The following is a 16,862-nucleotide window of genomic DNA, read 5'->3' as shown; positions in this document are numbered from 1 at the left end:
CAGGCTGTGAAAAAGTCTGCCACTTGTGGTATCGCTATACTCAGGAGGAGTAGTAGAATGTGTTTTGGGGTGTAGTTGCAAGTATATATATGCTGTGTGAGAGAAATAACCTGTTAATACGTCAATTTGTAAAAAAAAAAAAAAATCTTCATTTTGCAAAGAATTGTGGGAATAAATTACAACTTCAAAAAACTCACCATGCCCCTTATTCCAAGGTATTTAATGTCTACTTTCCAAAAAGGGGTCATTTGGGGGGTATTTGTACTTTCCTGACTTTTTAGTGTCTCAAGAAATGAGATAGGCCTTCAGTACATCAGGTGTGGTCATCAATTTTCAATGATTAGCACCATAACTTGTGGACTCTATAACTTTCACAAAGACCAAATAATATATACTTATTTGGGTTATTTTTACCAAAGATAAGTAGCAATATAAATTTTGGCCAAAATTTGTGAAGAAAAATGACTAATTTGCAAAATTTTATGACAGAAACAAAGAAAAATGTGTTTTTTCACAATATTTTCAGTCTTTTTTATTTAGAGCACAAAAAATAAAAAACCAGTAGTGATTAAATACCATCAAAAGAAAGCTCTATTTGTGTGAAAAAAAAGGACACAAATTTTTTATGGGTACAGTGTTGCATGACTGAGTAATTGTCATTCAAAGTGTGAGAGCGCTGAAAGCTGAAAATCGGTCTGGGCAGGAAGGGGGTGAAAGTGAAAGTGCACTGTAGGCAAGTGGTTAAGTGATAAATATTGCAAAACATAAATATTTAACGCATTTGGTAAATAGCGCATTTTTTTTTTAGTGAGTTGACTACTTTTGAGATAAATACTGCATGAGTTATTTTAATTAAAAAATGAATGCGGTATTTATCCCTTAGTCTTAGTGAATTGACCTGCTATACATCTTCGGAATAGCATAGAACGAGTCCAGAGTAGGGTAACAAAAATGGTGAAAGGAATGGGGTATAAAACATATCAGTAGCGACTTCAGGAACCTAATATGTACAGTCAGACAGGGGAGACATGATTGCCACCTTTAAATACATCAAAGGGGTGAATAAGGTTCAGGAGGACAGTTTTTCCAATATGAAACAAACATCAAGAACATGGGGACATGACCTCAAACTAGCAGGAGGAAAGTTCATAACTAATCTTAGAACATATTTTACTGAAAGGGTAGTTGATGCTCGGAATAGACTTCCAGCATAGGTAATGAGATAGTTACCAGGACAGGACTTCAAATATTCTTGGGACAAACCTAGATCTTTACTCAGTCAAAAAAAAAGGTTAACGAAACCCCCCCCCCCCTCAAAAAAAAAAAAAAAAAAAAGCCGGCTCCATGGACTATTCACTCTTTTTTCTGCTGTCACTTTTCCATGTTTCTATGAATAGGAGGAGGTCACATTAGAAATTCTATAAAAAGCAAATGGGTGCCAGTCAATATTTTTAACTAAATTTTAACTTAAAGCATTTGTTACCCCAACAATTCATATTCATATTGTTATCTTTGTATTGCTTCCTTTGTGTGAAATTCCTGGTGTTTCAACTAGTCCCTCTGCTCTCCTATTGAAAAACTGACCACAATAAGTAGGGGAACACACTGTGGTCTGTTCTTTAGCTATGTTGGGATCTCCGTGTCCTCTCTTCCAATGATCAGACTTGGCCTGACACACATCCCCCTGCACAGCCTTTCACTAGGAAGATCAGGGTTCTCCTCCCCCGGCTCTTATGCACCTGAGCACAGAGGGAATGTGATCACTTATAAAAAAAAAAAAAAAAAGGGGGGGGGATTTCTAATGTTTTTGGGGTTTTTTTTTCTATACAAAAATGTTTTGCCGTTAATTTCTATTGTAAACTAAATGAATTGTTTTACAAGGTGATTGTTTACATAATCACTCTAAAGCCCAAGTTTTGCTAAAATCAAAAATATAAAAAATCAGAACAATGGACATAACATTTCGTTCGTACAATGTGCCCCTTGTGCTGATTTTTTTTTTTTTTTTTTTATTTTAGGACATTTTTCACATATTCAGCTTTACGTTTTCAGGGCTCATGCTCATCTGCTCCTCAGCTCTTCTTGGTAGCATGACACAGGCAAAGACAACAGACGTCTGTTTGACAAGAAAATAACTGAAAGCCATTTCAAGAGCCACATGACTGCTGTATGCATACACGTAAGCACTGTCAGAAGAAGAGCGCCATACGACTCTTTCCTCCTTAAATGTGGTAGAATGTTGTTAAGTCGTACTTGATCCACTGTAAAAAAGTGTTTTTTGATGCTGGGAGGAAATTCAAGGGGCTGGTGAGATGCAATGGAGTACCCTTTAATTTGTATACAAATTGTTCTACGCACTCTGTCCAATTATTCACAAAAAAATATTTTCTGGTCTAAATTATTTGTATCTTGAAATGGTCTTTCAATTTAAACTCGATAAAAATGATTAAAAGAGAAAAGTATTTTCTGGACTTTAATTTTAATTATAGTTGGACATAATGAAATATTTACTAATATACACATTTCACTTGTGTATACTCTCATTATAACAATTTAGGTGTCACATTCCAAATTACATTTTTTTTTGGTAGGGGTGGAGGGTTCAGTCCTTAGTTTGCACAATTTAATAATTTAAATGGTTAAAAAGTTAAAGCAGTGTTATTTGCGCCCCGGAGCTGGCAGTCCAGATACAGTTAGACGGTCTAAGTATACTTGCTTATTGATTTCTCTGCTACTCTACTATGCTAAGAAGGAGATTGTCCTTCGCTGGGTCTCTCTCCCCCCCCCCCCCCCCAGACGGCCTCGTGGGAGGCCCTGGTCAACGGGCCCTCCCGATGTATAAGCTCACCGATATTAATAGGAATTGCCCTCAGAAATATGAGAGAATCTGGCAACCCTGGTTGGACTGTTAGGATTATTGTGTGTCCTTTTACTGCTTTATTTGCCTTAGATTGTAAGCTCTTCTGAACAGGGCCCTCTTAATCATCTTGTATTTTATTGTATTGTAACTGTACTGTCTCCCTCTAACATTGTAAAGCGATGCGTAAACTGCTGGCGCTAAAGAAATCCTGAATAATAATAATAATAATAATTTGCCTAAACTTTCTTGTATTCTGTATATTGTACCTTCTGTGTGTTTTACATTGTTTTGCGGTGCACACCCCCCCCCCCCCGAATGTTTGTTATCCTTTCTTTGCACACCCGTTCCCCCCTCCTTTGTGATGATGTACACTGGCTACACTTTGTGTTGTATTCTGTAAGTTTCCTCCTTGTTTTTCAATAAAGAGCAACCTTGTTTGTAAAAAAAAAAAAAAAGTTAAAGAAGTATTAGTGCCGGTGTTCCGTGAAAAAACCATACCCGTGAGAAAACCATACCTCGTCACTTCCGGTTCAGCTACGGAAGGTATGGATTTCTCACGGTACTTACACTTGCCGCCGTTACATTAAAACAGCTCCTCTGCAACATCAGTCATCTCCACTCCTTCCCCTGTCACTTCCCTCATCTCGCCTAATAAATATAAAAGCGGATCACGGAGTCGAGATCGGCGTCATTTACATCTCATACACCCGCCGCCGCTTTTATATTTAGTAGGGGAGATCAGGGAAGTGACAGCGATAGGAGTGCAGATGTTTGATGTTACAGCCGAACTGTTTTAATGATACCGCCGCAAGTATAGCATTTCACACAGTGCCGTGATTATTTCCTACCCTCTGAGCATGCGCACTTGTGAACTTCTTTGCTGTTCAATTACGTCTCCGGGGCTCTGAGCAGCGCACTGCTGCGCTGCTCAGCTGTTTCACACAGGAAGTGACGAGGGTATATTTTCTTCACGGGGTATTGTTTTTTAACGTTACACCGGTTCACATTTCTGCGATGCAGGAACGCTACGAACATACAGCGTGTTCCCGCATCGCATCCGCACCCCTGGCAGTTCATACTGCCATATGCAATTAAAAGTTAACGACACCCCCAGATCAGATCGCATATCGCAGTGCGATCTAAAAGTTCACACAGAATCGGATCGCCCTAGTGTGAACCACCATGCCATCCGATTCTGCTGCGGACCAAAAAAATGGTGCTGTGCCAGTTGGGTGCGACTGCGGTGCGAATTCAGCCATACAAACTGTATGGTTGAATTTGCACCGCACAGAGATCGCATGTAATTTAGGAGCAGTGCGCTCCGAATTACATGCGATCTCTGTGATCGCAGATATGTGAACCGGCACTTAAGCTCAAAACCAAAAGTGTAACATATTGCAGCTTACCAATCATTAGGTGTGGTGGCTGCATTAGTTTTCCTTTTTTCATCATTGGACAGCAGCACTATCAACCTAGGGGGAAGGGTAGTGTTAGCTGGACTAGCAGATTTAGATACACTAACTGACGCCAAACTCCAGCTAATACTTTTTTTCTTTTTTTTAAGTAGTTACAGAAACAGTTTTGTTCATTGTGGGATTTGTACATGAATAAAAGCTGACCATTGTAAGCACCCCTGTCAGTATTAAATGGTTTGTCTCAACCCTTTAACTGCTATATCTGCACGGTAGCTTGTTCTGTTGAAAAATAACTGAGTAGATCACCAGGAGAAAAAAAAAAAAAAAGTCTAATGTACCCACCACATCTGAGAATTGGTAAGCTGCAGTATAATAGAGGTTTGCTTTCAGGTTTAATACCGTTTAAATATTGGCCTTCACTGACAGTAACTTTGCAGAACACAGCTTTTATCAAAACTATAATAAATTAACCCCAAAAAACAGACAGAAAATAGTTCACACTGTACTTGACTCAAAGGGAGTTGTGTCAACATTTTCTAGTAAGTAGTCTACAATGCCCATTATCGTTTTTTATTTCCAAGCTTTAAAACCATTTATTTACTTGGACTGATATGAAAAATAAGTTTATTAATATTTCATATTTCCATTATGAAGCCAGTAGAGGACACACTCAAGGCAGTGGACTACTGATAAATAATTTTAGTCTAATGCATGGTGTATTGTGATCTATTTTCCTACAGCGCTATTAACAAAAATGATACAGCTGAAAGAAAGAGTCAAAGGATTCTTATGGCCATGACACTTCCATTGGTGCAATGAGGCACAAAGTATTTTTAAGAGAGGGATCACATCTGAGTTCTTCGAGAGCCATGTGTCAAGAAATCTTACTTCTAGAAGAGGGCTTGTAGCATATTTGGGAATATGCTGTGAATGTATTGGGAGAATTGTTCTGAAGACTATAAAATGACTATTATAGAGAACCCTAGAGGGAATAAGTAAAAAAAATGAAATGGTTACTTTTTTTTGGCAATTTTCGTTGGCATTCTCTGGAATTGCTGCATTGTATCTATTGTTACACAGACATTATTATTATTATTTCAGGTACTTGTATAGCGCTGTCAATTTACGCAGTGCTTTACATATACATTGTACATTCACATCAGTCCCTGCCCTCAAGGAGCTTACAATCTAAGGTCCCTAACTCACATTCATACACAGTAGGGCCAATTTTTTTTTTTTTTTTATACAGCATCCAATTAACCTACCAGCATGTCTTTGGAGTGTGGGAGGAAACCGGAGTACCCGGAGGAAACCCACGCAGGCACAGGGAGAACATGCAAACTCCAGGCAGGTAGTGTCGTGGTTGGGATTCCAACCAGCGACCCTCTTGCTGCTAGGTGAAAGTGCTAACCAATACACCACTGTGCTGCCCATAGACATAATTTCCTTCGCTCCTCAGAGCCATCTAGTGGCCATAATGTGGTATTTTGCTACTGCCCATAATAAAAGTAAATGTGCTTAGTATATATACCTGATTCGCAAAAGTATCAAGACTTTGACCTGGGTCTTATGTGAAAAGAAAATACTGAATAAAAAAAAACTTACCAACAGCAAGCCATACAGCAAACCGCACCCATGTCATAGCGTTCAGCTTAAGCATGAGATAGATGTTTAACAGGATACTCAGAGCTGGAATTAGGGGTACAAGTGGAACCTATGGGTTTAAGGTTGACAAACACTCTATTAAAAACTTCACATGCGCATAAAAATGACTCACATATGTACTAATTTAATTTACTCAAAACACTTTTTATATAATGATTAATGCTTCCAGGCTTCTGAATGCTCAGTTAATTTAGCATTACCTTTTTTCTGCCTACAATTTTGCTTATTTAGTCTGTAGAACTGATGAATAAGCGGACTAACAGAAAGAAAGAATTTAATTTACCGACATTTCCTTTAATTTTGCTGTGATGCGTACAAGATTATGGTAAATAAAAGAGGTTTGGCCCCTGGCTGCCCTAGTGACACTGTGCAGAACATATATGAGGCACTACAGGTTACATGGCACTTTTTTTTCAATTTAGCATGGTGGAAACCCTTTATGATACTTTTTAAAATCCGCCCTGGATGTTAGGTCTCCTGCCTATAAATTTCTTTGTTTATGCATATTGGACATTTGTGCGGAAATGTCAAGAGGCACTAAAAATTGTCTGTAGCAGTATACACAGACAACATATGGTAAATGATCTCCAATCTAAATTTTGAACAGTAGGTCTGTCTATTGTACTAGCTTATAAAGCTGCAGTGGCAGATAAGGCATGCTAACTTTACACATGATAATACAGACCAAAAGGCTGCCTTATCATGTATTAGGTTTCCTTTAGCAGCTTTGTCAATCATTGCATATGTTATTATTATTATTATACAGGATTTATATAGCGCCAATGGTTTATGCAGCGCTTTACAATATAAAGGGGGACAGTACAAATACAATACAGTTCAATACAGAAGGAATAGGAGGGTCCTGCTCACGGAGCTCCCCATGCTTGCCTCCTGAACTTCTCTAGAGCCTCTTCCATCCTCTGGAACTCCCTGCCTCATTATGTCCGGTCAGCTCCTACCCTGTCTGCCTTTAGGCGATCCTTGAAAACTCAGTTATTCAGGGAAGCCTAGCCCACCTCCACCCAAGACCTGTACTTGAGTCACTTCCATCAGATCATCCCCTGCAGCTGTTACCTTTTGCACCACATCCCCCTCCCTTTAGATCAGGGATCTCAAACTGGTGGCCCTCCAGGTGTTGCAGAACCACAATTCCCCATGAGGCATTGCAAGGCTGACAGTTACAAGCATGACTCCCATAGGCAAAGGCATGATGGGACTTGTAGCTCCGCAACAGCTGGAGGGCTGCCAGTTTGAGACCCCTGATCTAAAGGGAGGGGGATGTGGTACAAAAGGTTACAGTTGCAGGGGATGATCTGATGGAAGTGACTCAAGTACAGGTCTTAGGTGGAGGGGGGGTAGGCTTTCCTGAATAAGTGAGTTTTCAAGGATCGCCTAAAGGCAGACAGGGTAGGAGCTGACCGGACATAATGAGGCAGGGAGTTCCAGAGGATGGAAGAGGCTCTGGAGAAGTTCAGGAGGCGAGCATGGGAGGAGGTGACAAGGAAGCTAGAGAGCAGAAGGTCCTGGGAGTAGCGGAGAGGACAATTTGGGTGATATCTACATATGAGGTTAGTGATGTAGCTGGGGGCAATGTTGTGGTTAGTATTTTGAATTTTATACGATGGGGTAGAGGGAAGCCAGTGAAGAGATTGGCAAAGAGGGGCAGCAGTCAAGGATAGGTTAGTAAGGTGCATTAGTCAAGCAGCAGCATTCATAATAGACTCAAGGGGGGATAGCCTATGTAAAGGTAGGCCAGTGAGGAGGGAGTTGCATTAGTCAAGGCGGGAAATAACCAAGGAGTGAACAAACTGTTTTGTGGTGTCAGTCAGGAAGGGGCGAATTCTGTAAATGTTGCGGAGTTTAAGGCGTCAGGATTTTGCCAGTGATTAGATTTGGGGGCTGAAGGAAAGGTCAGAGTCTAGGATTACGCCCAGCACCTTGGCATGTGTGGAGTGACCAGCGGTTGTGCCGTTAATCTCAATGGTAAAGTCATGGGGAGGAGGAAATTTTACAAGCTCAGGTTTTAGAAAGATTGAGTTTGAGGAAGTGGTGTGACATTCATACTGAGGTCGCTCAGTAAATTTGTGATACGGGAGCCGATCAAGAGGGTAAGTTGAGGAGTCGAGAGATAGATCTGGGTGTGGTCAGCATAGAGGTGGTATTAGAAGCCATGGGAGGTCATCAACTGGCCCAGGGAAGAGGTATAGAGAAAAAAATAGGAGTTGGGCCCTAGTACAGAGCCTTGGGACTGAAGAGAAGAGAAGTATAAAAATGTACAGAACTGGAAATCGAAAGCCAATGGGTAGAATAAAAAGTCAAACTTGAGGATAAATGCATTGATAGTATGTAAAACGTTTTCAAAGTGTTAATATCTCATACAAGTGTAATAGAATACTAGCAATCGCTCCAAACAATGGAGTATTTTAGAAAGTTCCTGAACCACAAGTGAAATCCTACAGAGCATTTTTTAGGGAGGAGATCAACATCCATGCTAAGAAATTTGATTTTCTACAATTTTCCCAAGTACATTTCTGCAAGTCCAAGATTAAGGCCCCGTTCACACTTGAGCGTTTTTTAGCTCGAAGCTCGACACTCAGAAATGCCCAACAAGCAAAATTCCATTCATTTCCTGTTCACATGGCCTCCCGTTCACATTGGGAGTTTGGTAACCTGTAGTAAAATGCCTGTTGCTCAAAAAAGTACATTCTATTTTTCAGGCAGAGTTGAGCATTTAGTGTCCCTATAGACTTTAATGGAAAACACCTAAACAGTGAGAACTTAGCGTTTTTTTTTTTTTCAAGCATTTTCAGCTCAAACAGCAGCTCTCCTCCCCTAATCTAGCATCACTTCATACCTCACACAGGTTGCTATTGGCCACAGCAAAATCACCTAAAAGAAAAACACCTGAAAAAGCACCTATAATATTTGCAAATATGCTAAAAAAAGCTACTCAAAAACACCTAAAAAATGCTTGAAAAATGCCTGAAAAAACGCTCAGCTCAAGTGTAGCCTGAAACTTCCAAAAACACTTGCCAAGTACTCTCTGTAAAGTGAATGCAGATACATACAAACTCACAACTTTAAAAAGAGAAGTACAGCCAAAGCTTGTTTGGCTGTACGTCTCCTGTGGATCACAGGAGTGCAGTTCGTAGTGCACTCCTGTAACCTATTTTCAGCAGACAGTGAGCTGAAGCCCGCTGTTGGCTGACTCCACAGAGCTGGCCCAGGCTTGGGCAAGATTGCAACAATGAAGTTGGGACTTGCCCACATGCCTGGACTGGCACCCAGCTTAGGCTATCAGCGGCTTGCTCCCATCCCCTCCTCAGCTCAAGCGATCTAACACTGAGCTCTTAAAGCCGGCGGGGGACACCGATGCTGCATTCAGTTAAGTGAGTTTGAATCTTAAAAAAAAAAAAACATACTTCTATTTTATAGAGTATGTAAACCCAACATTTCATATTCCTGATATGTGCCTGCTGTACCATGAACTTGTATGAAAAATTATCCTGTTCTCTTTGTATTGCTTCGTTTGTGTGAAATCCCTGGTCTTCCTGCCAGTCCCTCTGCTCTCTAGTTAAACAACTGACCACACTAAGCAGGAGAACACACTGTGGTCAGTTCTCTAGCTGTGCTGGGAACTCAGCCTGCTCTTCTCCAATGATCAGACTTATCCTGACACACATCCCCCTGCACAGCCTTTCACTAGGAAGATCGGTGTTCTCCTCCCCAAGCTATTATGCAGCTGAGAACAGAGGGAATGTGATCACTATCTAAACAGCAATGTTTTGCCTTTCATTTCTATTTTAATCTGAATGAGTTGTTTTACAAGGTGATCTTTTACAATTGTTAATTTTGTGTACAATTATTATTTCATCCTCGTAAAAGAAAAAATTTGTACACTTAACGAAAATGCTGGGGAGGAAGGAAGTCGGGTCGGGGGCACGGCCACAGCGGCTTCCAACTAACTGTAGGCAGAGGCTGCCTTGGAAGGGATCATCCTCTAGTTGTGTTAAATTAGTGCTGGGGGGGGCGCAGAAGTGCGGGAAGGGCGCAGCGGTGTTTTATTACTTATATACCTTAACTATATTATATATTTTATATGTGGCCCGAGAAAATTTCTCTACACTCAATGTGGCCCAGAGAAGCCAAAAGGTTGGACACCCATGTTGTATAGCATATTAGCAGAAAAAGGTTTTCTGACATATAATTACCTGAAATGTTTTTATTTTCTTTTGCTGCTCATGGACCCAGATTAAGAACAGACTGATAAGGAACCCAATCATGAAGATCACAAGCAGAAGATAAAAACTCCATGTGGGAAGGTGTAGCTGACTGCTTCCAAATACCAAGATGCAGCACATGCAGATGGCGAAGACCATCATTGTCACAACTGCAATAGTGACCACCTCTCCAGGATAATAGTCATTCAGGAACCTAAGGTATGGTTCAAAGGCAGCTTTCAAGTGTCCAGTTTCTCTACGCTCTTTGGCCTTTTTCTGACTTTCAACCAGCTGAAGCTTATCAGAGAAAGACTCGTATTCCTTCATTTCCTCCCCAATGATCCTATCTGAATTGACTCCAGACTCTCGGTGCTGAGGACTTTGCTCTAGATCACCTGCAGCTGAAGTGTCAACTTTCTCTTGCTGAAATCGCAATACGATGATACTAGCTGCAACAAAGGTATAGGCCAGCAATGTGCCAATAGACAGAAACTGCACAAGCGCTTCCAAGTCAAAAATCAGAGCAAGTAGAGACATCAAGATACCAAACACCACAATTCCAATGACTGGTACTTTGGTGGTTGGGTTTACTTTGGCGAAAAACTGAAAGAAAAGTCCATCTTCAGCCATGGCATAAACAATTCTTGGTAGGGAGAAGAGGTTACTTAGCAGAACTGTATTCATAGCTGTAAAAGAAAACAAAAAAAAAAAAAAAAAAACAGTTCATTTACGGGGATCATGTGAAGTACAATACTATTATCTTGCTATGTAACACAAATTGAGATGATCAATACATAAAGCATCATTTAAGTAGGACCTTCACCCCTTTCCTTAAGATAGTCTCTCCTCCCTCCTCCCCTCCCTCTTAATAAATTACATTTTCTACAAATTTCAAATTCCCAAATAAAATGCATTTTTCTTTAAGTAAATACATTATTACTTCTTAAATTCATGTCCTTAATCCTTGCCTAAGGTAGAAAATGTTTGATTTTTTTATCTAAGCACAGTAGAACCTTCTTAGAAGGTATCTGCATGCCTCATTCTATCACAAACCCCAAAAATAAAAGGGTTTAATCCTCATTAGGATAGTGGATATGGGCTGGAACCATGCAAATTCCGTACTTTTCTAAAATTAAGAAAAATCCCCTTATATTTAGAATTTGTGATGTTAGACACGTACACATCTTGTGTTCTAAGGAGGTTCTACTGGTCTTTTGTTCATCTTACTATAACTGGTCTGATTATTTTTTTATTTTATTTCTAATTAATATAGGTCAAAAAAGCAGAGATGTGAACGGGTTCCAAGTCACTTTGGGCGCGGGGTGACCAGGAAATATCTCTTGAAATATGAAGATTTTATTCCCTGTACATTGTGAGGTCTCTCACCAGGAAGTACAACTCCTAATATGGGCATTCCAGGAAGTTTAATGTGGAGACCGACTGTCTTAAGCCCCGTACACACGTACGGATCGTCGTCATACAAATGTTCGTCTTTTCTCCCCGGGATGTCGGTGTCTGTTGAAAAGTGCAAAGACAGCACAAGGACAGCACAAGAATTTTGTCCGCAGACTTCAGCTGACTGCAGAAGTGATGTCATGTAATGGTTAACTTTCCCTGTGTTTTTTATTTTCTGAGCATGCCCAGTCTTGCAAATCTGCGGTCTGTCGGCTGATTTCTGTACTGACAGGCGAACAATCGTCCGTTCTGGTGTCCGCAGACAAAAATTTTCATGTTTGCAAGAAAGACTCTTGTCTGCGGATTGTGCGCAGACAGCTGTCGGAGGCACCATACTAACACGCGTACAATCGGCAGATCTTTCGTCCGCCGACGTTTGTATGACGACGATCCGTACGTGTGTACGGGGCTTAACGATGTTGCTTTTGTCTGAATAAGTAAATTGGGATATTCTTGTCTGAGGTGGCTTTCCATTCACCTATTGTTAAGTGTGCTAATGAACTCCCCTGTTGTCTGCTAAGGAATGTATTGACACTCGGAGTAATGTGTATTGGGGGCTCGTTATGTAACCATTGTGTGATGTTCGGGGCTGGATTTGGGTCATTGTTCATGTAGTGACTACATTATTTCTAATGTGTATATAAAGCGTGTATTCCTTTTCAATAAAGAGTCTGATTCCTGCTTGACCCTCAATACAGAGCCTCGTCTCGTACTTGGGGGGGGGGTTACTCGTATGGGTTTCTTGTTCAGCTGAGTGGAGTGTCCGGTAGCTGTCTTTGTGTTCAGGAATGAAATGTCCTAAACGACTGTAACCCCTTTCATACCCGGGTGTCGTTACAATATAGATCAAAAGGGGCGAGGTTTTCGCATCTTCACTGCAAGAAATCTTTTGGTGACAATATAATTGTGGGCTTCTTACTAATAAATTCCATGACCCTACCCATTCTGCTGAAGGATGCCCTGAAACCTCAAGAGTCCATTCAAAATAACAGGATAAAATCTATTTTTCCCCAATAGGCCCAGTTCACACCAATTTGTTGCGTTTGTGTACTTTGGGTGAAAATAAACATGCTGCATTAAAATGCATTGTGACATGCAGCAACTTATTAAAAGGATAAGTTCCGCTTTGAGTAAAAAATAATGCATGCAATTGTTTTAGCAATAAAAAAAAGTGAATATATTATTTTCTCACATTCAGTGGATCATGGATGCAGTCACATTAGGTTACTGCAGACATTTTATACAGCTCTGTATGGGCAGACATTTGCTGAGCTGCAGGAAGTGTCAATTTACTATGAGGGCACCTTTTCGCCATGGAGAGCTACAAGTCGATCTGCCATGGTGGTAGACAAAATTTGTAATTCATTCATAAATCACTATAAATGAAAGACACAGCTGTGAGGGAGGAGCCATGCCAATTTTAAATGCGACAGCGGCTGCGGGGGAAAGGAACCCCCACTCACTGTCACGGGGTGAAGGTGACTGGCGATTAGCAACATGTTAATTGTCATACCCTAATACGGGTGTAGCATACATTTTTTTGTCCATTCTGGTGGGTTGGCAGCCCATTCAAAATGAGCTGCCTTAACCCAGAACCCAACACAGGACACACCATGGGTGAAGGCACATGTGTTAATGCATGGTAAATAACGGCAGTGTGAATGGCCCCTAAAAAGTTCCTGAAAACTACAACATGACAGTTCCAAAATTAGGCAATTGCACCATTCAATACAACTATGGGTCCTGGACACACCCTGGTCCCCCTGTGTGGTGCAGATTCCCCCTGCTTCCTGGCATCCCGTCTCTACCCTTTAGTGCTGCCAGCTTCCCTCCTCTCCTTTCCCGCTGGCTGCTGAGGATGTTTTAGGATGGATGAATGAACACAGTGAGTGATCTGTAACGATCGCTGCTGTGTGCATTCCTAAATAAAGCATAATAAAGTGTTTCTATGCTTCAGTTTGTGAATGACCAGGAAGCTGCTCAGCAAAGAGCATTTCCCATTCATTCACTGTCCAGTGCAGCGGAGGCTGCAGAGAAAAGGGACTATGCTTCAGTTTGTGAATGACCAGGAAGCTGCTCAGCAAAGGGCATTTCCCATTCATTCACTGTCCAGTGCAGCTGAGACTGCAGATAAAAGGGACTAGGGAAGCTTTGTCCTCAGTCCCTTTCTCTCGGTTTAGGACCCTTGATATTTCACCAAAGCCCCCAAATAAAATAACATTGTAAAAAAAAAGTACTGACACGGTCCACTGCCCTATTGACACTGTCCACTGCTCTGCTGATATACACAAACATGTGTTTGTGCTCTGGGGTGCATGTACACCCTAATGCAATAGGCTGTGCACACCAATGGTTGTAATAATTTTCTATTACATACATAGGCCCCCTTCATTTTAATGTACTGTAGACACTATCAGGTTGACACTTGCTTTTCAACACCTAAATACCCGTATATACTCGAGTATAAGCCGAGTTTTTCAGCCTTTTTTTTTGTACTGAAAACGTCCCCCTCGGCTTATACTCGAGTCAAGGAAAAAAAAAAAGTTTCCTGTCCGCTCCGACGGGTTTAAGGTTTAAAAATGGCGCCGCCCGTCGCATACATGTCACCGCGCACGCGCTGCCGCCGCTCGTGTGATTTCGGCTATTCCCGGCGCCGCTCGGGAGAGGCCGGGAATAGCCGAAAGTATACGAGCGGCGGCGGCGCGTGCGCAATGACGTGTCGGCGCCGGGCGGCGCCATTTTTAAAATGAAGGCGCCTCTGGAACAGGTAAGTGAAACAGCTTCACTACCTGCCATTATGCAGGGCTGCGGGCACACTACAAGGGATGCAGTGCTGCGGGCATGGTCCACATGTACCATGCCCACAGCACTGCATCTCCTGTAGTATGCCCACAACCCCGGATCCTCCTGCACCATGCCAGTACCCTGCATTATCCTGCACCATGCCAGTACCCTGCATTCTCCTGCACCATGCCAGTACCCTGCATTCTCCTGCACCATGCCAGTACCCTGCATTCTCCTGCACCATGCCAGTACCCTGCATTCTCCTGCACCATGCCAGTCACCCTGCATTCTCCTGCACCATGCCAGTCACACTGCATTCTCCTGTACCATGCCCGCCGCCCTGCATTCTCACCCTAGGCTTATACTCGAGTCAATGATTTTTCCCACCTTTTTGTGGTAAAAGTAGGGGTCTCGGCTTATACTCAGGTCGGCTTATACTCAAGTATATACGGTAACTAAAATTCGGCCCATCCTTTGAAACAGTTTTGCAAAAGCTCAAGTACTCCATCTAGTTATTGTGAGATTGAGCAGATTTATTCAGCAAGACTCCTATAATTATACAACCTGCTTCATTAATCACAATTATTTTGTTAAAAATAGCTTTAGGCTGCATTCACACTTGAGCATAGCGTTTTACCGCGTTTTTTACCGCGATTTTCAGGCGTTTTTGGAGGCAGGCATTGACATCTATCAAAAACGCTGGTAATCAGCCCAAAAAGAAGCTCATGTACTTTTTTCAGCTACAGGCGTTTTGCAAAACGCTCAGATGTGAACAGGGGCCATTTAAATGAATGGGGTTTTACTTGTTGGGCGTTTTGGAACGTTTTCTTTTAGCGTTTTTGGAGCTGAAAAACACTTAAAAACGCCCAGGTGTGAATGGAGCCTTAGGCTTTTTTCAGGTTTAGGGCTTGTGTGAATGGGCGTCAGGACAACCTTTTTTCATCTGGAGTGAAGCTCCACTCAAGAGGCATGCGTTTTAAATGCATAGCGCAGTATTTGACGAGAAGAGGATGTGTTTGGCCTGATTTGTCTATAGTCCAAAACGCAACCCAATATGAAAAAATGCAGTACTATTGACACTAATGAAGTCAATGAGAATCTGCTGACCAGCATTTGACTTACATTTGCAGAGCACATCAAGCAAACACCCCCCCCCCATTTAAACAAGCCCTTACAGTGGCAGCAGTAGTGGAACTTCCAACTTTTAATAAGAACATTTTGCAACTTGACAAATAGCACAAAAAAAAAAAAAAAAATAAAGATTTTACCCTTGAAACATGCACACGACACACATACGTTAACAGTAAAACAAATACACTACTATGTTAAGTGCGTGTGAGATGAGCAATACATTTGGTATGTGAGAACACATAACTAAAAAGAATCAATAGCTGTCACTTACCACAGTCAAGTCATTCACACCAAGTCCTAAATATTATGGAGGACAACCTATTAAAACTTACTAGGATTGACATAATCCAATATGCTACTTGACCTGCTGACACACGATTTGTTTTCCTCACACTGAACTTCCAAATTGTGAAGACACTCCCTGCTCCAGAAACCATTTTCTATAAAGATGACGTTTTTAAAATGCTCATTACGGACACCCCTAAGTTATTATAGTATACCATGAGGGCATTCCCTCATTCTCACATCACCAGAACAATCTAATACAGCCTTTTTCAACCATTTTACCATAGGAGCAATGATGGCGAACCTTGGCACCCCAGACGTTTTGGAACTACATTTCCCATGATGCTCTTGCACTCTGCATTGTAGTTGAGCATCATGAGAAATGTAGTTCCAAAACATCTGGGGTGCCAATGTTCGCCATCACTGCCATAGAAGAACCCTTGAAAGAATTTGCAGGTCTTGGGGTACCCCAGATAAAACCAATTCATTGGAGGTCAGTGGGAGAATGCCCCTTACACTGGTGGCCAGTGGGAAAAATGCCCCTTTTACATTGGTGGTCAGAATGACCACCCTTACAGATCACTAGAAAGATCATTGGTGTCATACTGCTGGTTCTGCTAAGAGGCGCTGGCCCAAAAACTATGCAAGCACCATCAGATGGAAGTTCAATCAGCCACAGCTCAAGGAACCCCTAGAAACCTCTGGCGGAACCCTAGGGTCCCGTGAAATCCTGGTTGAGAATAGCTGATCTTATAAATGGCACAGGGAAATTACATCCCATTCTTCCAAGTTGTGTACTTTGCATTGCACGGAGTGAAAGTGTGTGTGTCAAACTCTGATTGCCGGTCCAGGTTAGGTTTTTGCCCCTACACTATGGTCACAAGCAGTTAGTGTAGAAACGGCTACTATGTGTTGTGTAAATTGTAATTTATGGGATCAAGAACCAAAAAGGAGCCTGATGTATTCCTAAGGTATTGTGTTTTTAATAAGACTTGTCTGTATTGTCCTGTGGCAGGTATTATCTTTCATGAGCCAGCTGTTATTTTC

General features: G+C 41.6%; 1 protein-coding gene across 1 annotated transcript in view; it reads right to left on the bottom strand.

Moving 5' to 3' along the window:
- Positions 1–16,862, bottom strand: part of SLC7A4 (solute carrier family 7 member 4) — an 81,834-nt gene that overhangs the window by 16,263 nt on the left and 48,709 nt on the right. Inside the window, exons 3-4 of the mRNA XM_082270967.1 lie at positions 10,152–10,846; positions 5,881–5,989 (exon numbers count right to left, since the gene is read on the bottom strand). Coding sequence (XP_082127093.1) covers positions 5,881–5,989; positions 10,152–10,846 — 804 coding nt within the window. The remainder of the gene's footprint in view (positions 1–5,880; positions 5,990–10,151; positions 10,847–16,862) is intronic.

This window comes from Pelophylax lessonae, assembly GCF_965119305.1.
Source record: "Pelophylax lessonae genome assembly, chromosome: 1".
NCBI lineage: Eukaryota > Metazoa > Chordata > Amphibia > Anura > Ranidae > Pelophylax > Pelophylax lessonae.
This window is presented reverse-complemented; position numbering and strand designations above follow the sequence as displayed.